Here is a 9,122-nt window from a genome sequence, read left to right as displayed (position 1 = left end):
AATCAGAAAAACAAACCGTCGAAGCAGCATTGTGGACTGTGGAGACAAGCTATACTCAACTACCTCATGTTGAGAGGCAGGGCCTGGAGAGGCGATACTCAACTACCTCATGTTGAGAGGAAGGGCCTAGAGAGGCGATACTCAACTACCTCATGTTGAGAGGCAGGACCTGGAGAGGGTAAACTCACACTGCTGAATGTTAAGAGGCAGGACCTGGAGAGGGTAAACTCAACTGCTGAATGTTAAGAGGCAGGACCTGGAGAGGGTAAACTCACACTGCTGAATGTTAAGAGGCAGGACCTGGAGAGGGTAAACTCAACTGCTGAATGTTAAGAGGCAGGACCTGGAGAGGGTAAACTCACACTGCTGAATGTTAAGAGGCAGGGCCTGGAGAGGCAATACTCAACTGCTGAATGTTAAGAGGCAGGACCTGGAGAGGGTAAACTCAACTGCTGAATGTTAAGAGGCAGGACCTGGAGAGGGTAAACTCACACTGCTGAATGTTAAGAGGCAGGACCTGGAGAGGGTAAACTCAACTGCTGAATGTTAAGAGGCAGGACCTGGAGAGGGTAAACTCACACTGCTGAATGTTAAGAGGCAAGACCTGGAGAGGGTAAACTCACACTGCTGAATGTTAAGAGGCAGGACCTGGAGAGGGTAAACTCACACTGCTGAATGTTAAGAGGCAGGACCTGGAGAGGGTAAACTCACACTGCTGAATGTTAAGAGGCAGGACCTGAAGAGGGTAAACTTAGCTACCGAGGTTGTCAGGAGCGCCGAGGTATGCAACGACCTGGAGAGGGTAAACTCACACTGCTGAATGTTAAGAGGCAGGACCTGAAGAGGGTAAACTTAGCTACCGAGGTTGTCAGGAGCGCCGAGGTATGCAACAACCTGGAGAGGTTACTCAACAATTTTCCACCGGAAGACGCTACAAGTCAGAAGGTCGGCGCATCACCCGGACAATTGGGTCAACTCCTTTACTTGTCAGCCGGTACACCAAAAGACCGTTTGACTAAGTAAAGGGGGGGCAGCTGTAGACCCCTAAAATTGCCCGGGTCGGAAATAAAGCTTGAAGACTCTCGAAGACTGAAGGAAGATCAGCCAGAAGGACTCCTGGAAGGCCCTAGGAGGGTTCTCTGTAGGTCTAGAGGTCTTAGAATAGCTCAAAATAAGGAAGTGGAGGGAATGAAGCCCAATACGGCCGTACTGAACTTAATACGGCCGTATTGAAGCTTCAATACGGCCGCAGTGAACTCAATACGGCGTATTGAAGTTTCTGAAACTTCAATACGGCCGTACTGAAATCAATACGGCCGTATTGAAGCTTCAATACAGCCGTATTGAACTTAATACGGCCGTATTGAACTTTTTGAATTTCAATACGGCCGTATTGAACTCAATACGGCCGTATTGAAGTTCAAAAATTTCAATACGGCCGTATTGCTTCTGTAGGCCGTATTGCGCCTATTCCCTATAAATATGACGTCAATTGGACGTCATTCCACACTTTTTCAGATAGTTTCAACCCTCTCCTTGAGTATTCTGGGGTTTTTGAGCAGTGTTCTGCCCTAGAAATCACTCGGAGAGTTGATCCGACAAAGTTCTTGAGCCCCGAGCCATTTTGCTTGAGGATCGAACCTAGTCGAAGGGAAATCCTCCGGATTTCCATAGTTAAAAGTTTTAGGAAGGAGCGAGCGAGCTTGTAGAGCGAGGGAACGCCAAAAAGCTTCCCAGTTTTACTCAATATATAAAAGCACGCTTCAAGAGGTTTCTTCTTAAATCCTTCCTTTTACTGCTTTCTGTGTGCATATTTAAACTGTCATCATGTAGATAGTTAATTTATAATTGCTTAGAATAAATAGGGGTAATTTAGTAATTTTACGCTGTTATTTTAGAAAATAATCTGTCATAGGGAACCCGAAAGGGGCGCTGTGGGGTGCTAACACCTTCCCCACGTGTAACCGACTCCCTTACCCAACTCTGGTTGTAATGGCCAAAGTTGATTTGAAAAATCAATTGCCTTATCCCTTTTTCCAATGTTTTGAGTAAAACATTGGTGGCGACTCCACGAACCCCTCCTTTTGCGAAAACCACTAATCCATGGAGGGTCCCGCTTGGGATTAATATGGATTGGTGAGACATTTTAATAAATAAATTGGATAAGATCGACAAGGTCTCAGTTTGAGAACAAGTCGTTCTAATAATCCAATACATTTTCAAAACTAAAATAATAAGCGAGCTCGACCGTCTTCGCGACCGCCGAGGCCCGTTTGGGCCGGTGGCGACAATAAGGAATCCAAATCAAAACCTAAAGACTAGTGCACTAGTTTCTCAAGTTTACTTGAATTTTGACCTAATTTTTGGCTAACTTGTAGTCTCGGTTTCTATAGCTTGGAATCATAGAAAAATTTGAAACAAAAGGCAAATATACTCTCTGGACTCTTAACTTGATACTAGAAAAAAGAAAGAATAAAAAAAAATATAGAGAAAACAATTTAAAAGGAAAAAGCCAAGAGGTGTACAAGCTGAAAAACCTACTTGATTCCTTGTTTTTGTTTTGACTACAACTTGTTCTATACTTGTCCAATTGCTTTCAAATTTTTTTTGTTTTGTTCATCCATTCTAGTACCTATCTAGGAACATTCCTATCTGAGTGCTAGCTTTATTTGGAGTCTTAATTTTCAGTTTTAATTGTTGAACCTCTTTGAGTCTTGTCATATATACATATTACTCTTAATTTTGGTATAAGCTTTCCAAATTGTGCTTTATTGCTTGTCTAGTTTTCTTTCAATAATTTTCCTGTGCTGGAAGTGGCCTTAAATCCTTGCTCAAGGATCAAGCATTGCTCAACAAAGAGTAGGAAAATTTTGGACACTACAATCACCAAATTTGACCTAATTTAGTGACCAAAATGTTCCTAAACTTCCTTCACTTGAGTGACCAATTTCCTTCACCTTGTGAGGCAACCACATTAACCTCTTTTGTTGTGTTTATTTTGCAGGTTCAGGAGCATCATATTGAAGGATTAGTGGCGGATTAAACACTTGAATAAGTGTTGGAAAACTTGAACATCAATCCGTCACTAATTAGTCACTAAAGCCACCTTTTAATTGCTTTCCTAGGCTAGTTTACATTTTAGCAAAATCTCTTGTATTTTTAAACCAATTTGTAAAGCTTGGAGGGAGTATTAAGAAGCTGGTCAGGTATATCTAACTCCTTGGTAGTCTACTCACGTGTAGTACTAGTGGAAGTGGCTTGGAAATTTTATATGTTTCAAGCTTCCACTTAGGGAAACCGACTAGTTACTTATCTTGCTTTCTTTAAGTTCTTTGTCTTTAATTGTTTTATTTTGCTGCTTTATTTCGACTAGAATTGTGTAGCTTTTAATTGTTCACGTTGAGCTTAGATTGCATAACAAACCAATTGAGAAAAACATACAAAATTTTTTTGTGAAAAGCTTTGGGGAATTGGAAATACCACAAAGGAGTTTAGTGATTTCCACTTGAAAAGGCTTGGTTATTAAGTGGCTCTTTGTAGCTCACCTCCCTTGATAGTGCAACTTGTACACTTAGACTTCCAAGTGCTATTTTCATTCCTAGAAAATACCAAAAACATTTTATAACTTTTTGCATAGCATATAAAATTCTCTTTGCTTAATCATGAGTCATATTTCTCAAAGTAGTAGTGACTTTGAATCTCCTAAAAGTTTTAGAAGAATTGTTAAGGAGGTTGAGGCACTAAAACTTTGGAAGCAACAAGAGGTACTTCAAAAAGAAAAAGAGAAAATTGAAAGAGAAGTACAACTAGTTGCTTTAGAGGAAGAGATAAACAAGATCAAGCTAAGAGAAGAAAAACTTTTGAAAAAAATTCATAAACATAAAAGTCAAAAAAGTTCTTCCACTAAGAGTTCCAATGACTCTCAAATCCAAGAAAATGATGGTAGTTTGAACATGGATGCATACTACCAACCTCATCCTAGGAGAGTCATTAAAGAACACAAAGTGAGGGAATCAAGAGTTGATCTCCCTTACTTTCATGGAAAAGAAAATGTGGACGCCTACTTGGATTGGGAGATGAAAGTGGAGCAAATCTTCACTTGTCATCAAGTAGGTGAGGAAAGAAAAGTTCCTTTGGCCACCCTAGCTTTTCAAGGACAAGCCATGTATTGGTGGACATCCTTGGAAAGAGAGAGAAGACTTCATAATGATCCTCCCATCACTTATTGGAATGAATTGAGGAGTGCTATGAGAAGAAGGCACATTCCTTCTTATTATAGTAGGGAGCTTATGGATAAGCTCCAAAGACTCCAACAAAAGAGTATGAGTTTTGAGGAGTATAGACAAAAGATGGAATTATATCTCATGAGGGCTGGCATAAGGGAGGAGGAAAGATTGACCATTGCTAGGTTTTTGAGTGGTCTTAATTTTGATATAAGAGATAAGGTTGAGTTACTCCCTTATAGGGACCTTGATGATTTGGTCCAACTTTGTATAAGGGTGGAACAACAAAATTTGAGAAAAGGTTCGTTCAAAAGCAAAACTCAATCTAGCTCTTATGTTAAGAAAGATTACAAGAGGGAGGGTCAATTTGATACCTCTAAGAAATTTGGCAAAGGTCTTGAAAAAGAAAAAGAAAATGAGAAAAATAAAAATATTGTTACTTCTAGTAGAAAAATTAGTGATATCAAATGCTTTAAGTGTCTTGGGAGAGGTCATATAGCTTCTCAATGCCCAAATAAAAAGGTGATGATTTTGAGAGGGCAAGACATTTATAGTAGTGTTGATGAATCTAGTTCCACTACTTCAAGTGATAGTGAATCAAGTGAGGAAGACCATCCCATTGAAAGTGCATATCCTTGTGATGGTCAACTTCTAGAGCTATGGCCAGGATGTTACTTGAAGATTTGACTGCTTCAGAGCTTAGTGGGCCTAATGGGCTTGGTGGGCCTAGGGTGCTTCTCATTTGGACTTTGATTGAACACCATGTTTAATTGCATTTTCTTAGTATAGGAATTTACTTTGATGTTGGTCTTGTATTTTGAGAATAGATTAGGGTTTAGGTGTATTGGGCTTAATTTTGGGCTTCTTGGGCTTTGGGCTTTTGATACCCAATATTGGGCTCATTCTTCTCCTTGTAATTTTTCCTATTCATTGTATTCATTAGACCATTGTATTTTGGTCATTAGATTAGGGTTTAAGGAGGTTTAGTAGTTCATTTGAATTAGGACAAATTAGGTTAAATTTAGGATGGATTTAAGTTGCATTTAGGTCATACTTTTGGCACCACCATGGCTGCACAAGTGTGACACCGAAATGCAACCCTAAATACATACTAAATTCAGCCTAATTTACATTTAGCTCTACATGACCGGTTAAGCACATGTGACACAAGGTTTGAATTCAAATTTGAATTTGAATTCAAATCTTGGCGCCAACATGTGACCTCTCATGTGGCGCCAAGTGTCTTCCTAAATTCGGTGACCTATATGTTCCCTCCTAACACATTTTGTATGCACTTTGAATTATTTTATGAAATTTGTGAGCCATAGTGTCGAGTTTCTCTCTCAAAGTCTCTTAGAGTTCATCTTCAAAAACCTTAGGAATTCACCTAGATTCCTTCTCTTTGAAGTGTGCTCTCCATTGATGCTTGAGCTTGGATGCTTCCCTCCTAGTTCTAGGTTGAGTTCATCCGTGAGTTCATAGCTTGCAAGTGTTCTTGAGTTGAAGAATCCATTCTCCATTGAAGAAGATCCGGCCTAAGCAAATCCGTGGAGAAGATCATCCTTCACTTGTCCTAAGGTTTTCTATCACTATTTTTCCCCCTTTGTAATCATCAAAAAGAAATAGGGGTATACAAAACAATAGTTTATTTTTCACCTATCAGTTTCATTCCTAGCCTATCTCTCAGCCAAATGTATCTATCTTCTTGAAGGGGCTTGGTAAGGATATCTGCTAGTTGTTCTTCTATTTCAACATATACTAGATCGAATGTTCCTTTTTGCACATGATCTCTAATGAAATGATGTTTTATCTCTATGTGTTTGGTCCTAGAATGCAAAACACGATTTTTAGAAATGTTAATTGCAACAGTGTTATCACAAAGTACAGGAATACTACTTTCATAAATGTCATAGTCTTCCAGCCGATGTTTGATCCAAAGCAATTGTGTGAGGCAGTGTCCTGTGGCAACATACTCAGCTTCACAAGTTGATAAGGCAATCGTGCTTTGCCTTTTGCTAGTCCATGAAATTAAGCAACGTCTGAGAAAATGACATCCTCTGCTGGTGCTTTTTCTCTCCCATTTGTCCGTTGCGTAATTTGCATCACAATATCCTTGCAGAGAAAAATTCTGGCTTCTATAGAAGGTGATTCCTAGGTTAGTTGTTCCTTTAAGATATCTTAAAATGCGTTTAACAACTTGTAAATATACCTTTTTAGGTCTTACTTGAAATCTAGCATAGACGCAGACGCTGAACATAATGTCAGGTCTAGATGCTATTAGATGCAAGAGTGACCCTACCATTCCTTGGTACATGGTGCAATCTACGTCTGGCGAATCTTCGTCTAGACCAAGAGTTGTTGATGGATGCATTGGAGTCTTCATTGGTTTTGCATCTTCCATCTTATACTTTTTCAGTAGCTCTTTCATATATTTCGTTTGATGAATTTTGATCCATTCGTCTGACTGGACGATTTGAAGTCCTAGGAAGAACTTCAATTCTCCCATCATGCTCATTTCAAATTCATCCTACATAAGCTTGGAAAATTCTTGGCAGAGCTTTTCGTTAGTAGCACCAAATATTGTGTCATCTACATAGATTTGGATGATTATGAAGTCATCTTTTAGTTCTTTTCTAAACAAAGTGTTGTCAATTTTTCCTCTTATAAAATTGTTGCTTATTAGAAAAGAGCTTAGTTTATCATACCAAGCTCATGGTGTCTGTTTTAACCCATACAAAGCTTTGTTTAATTTGAAAACATGTGATGGTAGCAAATCATTTTCAAAACCAGGGGGTTGGCTTACATAGACTTCTTCTGAAATTGTTCCATTTAAAAATTCACTTTTAACATCCATTTGATACAATTTCATACCAGTACATGCAACAAAAGAAAGTAATATTCTAATGGCCTCTATTCTAGCAACTGGTGCAAAAGTTTTGGTAAAGCCAATACCTTCTTGTTGTGAGTACCCTTTTGCGACTAACCTGGCTTTGTTCCGTGTAACATTTCCTAATTCGTCCAGTTTGTTTCGGTACACCCATTTCGTACCAATGATCGTTCTATCCATTGACACTTGAACGAGTTTCCAGATTTCATTTTTCTGGAATTGGGTAAGTTGTTCTTGCATGGCTTGAACCTAGCTTTCGTCTGTGGTTTTTGGTTCAACTTGGGATAGTAGTGCAATTTGTGCTTGTGTTTTGAATGAACATCTAGTCCTTACTGCATCCTTTGCCTCACCAATGATCTGCTCTTGAGGGTGATGAGCCTTCATTTACCAGTTTCGATTGACAGACTCTCTTTCCTCTCTTTCATCCTGTTGATTTTTATTTTCTTCAAACTCAGGCTTCTTCGTCTGATCTTTATTTACCTACATGTTCTCAAAGATGTTTCCTAGCTCTGATATCTCTTTATCAGGCTTGTTTTCATCAAATTTAACATGAATGGCTTCTTCAACAGTTCTGGTTTTTTTGTTGAAGACTCTATAGGCTCTTGACCTTTCAGAGTATCCAAGTAGAATACCCTCGTCAGTTTTTGAGTCAAACTTGCCTAAATTATCTTTGGTATTTAGAATGAAGAACTTGCATCCAAACGGATGAAAATACTAATGTTGGTGCTCGTCCCTTCCACAGTTCATAGGGAGTCTTTTTCAAAATAGGCCTAATATATATTCTATTTTGAATATAGCAGGAGGTATTAACTGCTTCTTTCCATAAGTGTTTGGGGTTGAAAAATCATTTAATAAAGTTCTTGCCATTTCTTGTAAAGATCGATTCTTTCTCTCTACAACTCCATTTTGTTGTGGAGTTCTAGGTGTTGAGAAATTATGTTTAATTCCATTTTCTTCACAAAAATCTTGAAACTGTTCATTTTCAAATTCTCCCCCATGATCACTTCTTATTGATGCAATTGATATTCCTTTTTTCGTTTTGAACCCTTTTACAGAATACACAGAATACCTTGAAGGACTCATCCTTGTGGGTTATGAACAACACCTATGTCCATCTTGTGTAGTCATCAACAATGACTAATCCATATCATTTGCCACTAACAGATGCAGTCCTAGTGGGATCAAATAGATCTATGTGGAGCAGTTCAAGAGGTCTTGAGGTAGAAACATGATTTTTACTTTTGAATCAAGCCCATGAAGTAATCAAAGACAGAGCATATATAGTCAAATGTACAATTTTTGTATTTATCTCTGTAGACTAAGGAGTTCTAAGTGTAACTTAGAACATGTACCTTAGTTAGTGTAGAAATATTTGTATCCTCTCTGTGGGAGTAAACCAAACACTCAAACCAAATCATCTATCTTTCATTTGTAAAGCCTGAAAAGGCTAGTGAAAGAATACTTGTAAAAGCCTGGAGCAGCTTGTCAAAGAATACTCACTGCGAGCCAGAAGTGGCTGAACAATGAATACTAGTGCTATTAGCCAACCAGGAGTGGTTGAGAATACTCATTGCGAGCCTGAAGATGTTGATTAAAGAATACTAGAGCTAATGAGTGAAGTTAGCCAACCAGGAGTGGTTGAGAACACTCAAGACCAGGAGTGGTCAAGAATACTCACTGCGAGCCTGAAGAGGTTGAACAATTAATACTTGTACTTCATTGAATATTTAGTGGAACCCTTCAATTGAAGGAGACTAGACGTAGCTCAGTCTGAGCGAACTAGTATAAAAATCTTTGCACTATTTTTTATGTTTCAGATGCACTTTCATTTAGTTGATATATCATACTGAGGATTTTGTCCATTTCTCATTTTGTACTAAAACTATCTTCAGATTAAAAATACACTTATTTAATATCTTAAGAAACAGTTTTAGTTTAAGAAGTATTTTCCTTGTGCAGACGGTAAATCTTCAGACGCAAAATATTTTGACAAACTAACTCTACATAGTTTT

The 9,122-nt window shown here is 38.5% G+C and overlaps 1 protein-coding gene across 1 annotated transcript; it reads right to left on the bottom strand.

Moving 5' to 3' along the window:
• Window positions 1-5,868: 5,868 nt before the first annotated feature.
• LOC145954801 (secreted RxLR effector protein 161-like) lies at window positions 5,869-6,624 on the bottom strand. Its single transcript, XM_083069491.1, has one exon. The coding sequence runs from the start codon at window positions 6,622-6,624 to the stop codon at window positions 5,869-5,871; it is 756 nt and encodes a 251-aa protein (XP_082925617.1).
• Between the last annotated feature and the right edge of the window lie 2,498 nt (window positions 6,625-9,122).

The sequence above is a fragment of the Cajanus cajan genome, chromosome 1, assembly GCF_000230855.2.
Source record: "Cajanus cajan strain Asha chromosome 1, NIPB_CcT2T_4, whole genome shotgun sequence".
In the NCBI taxonomy this organism is placed as follows: domain Eukaryota; kingdom Viridiplantae; phylum Streptophyta; class Magnoliopsida; order Fabales; family Fabaceae; genus Cajanus; species Cajanus cajan.
Note: the sequence above shows the minus strand (reverse complement) of the source record. Positions and strands in the feature narration are given on the sequence as shown.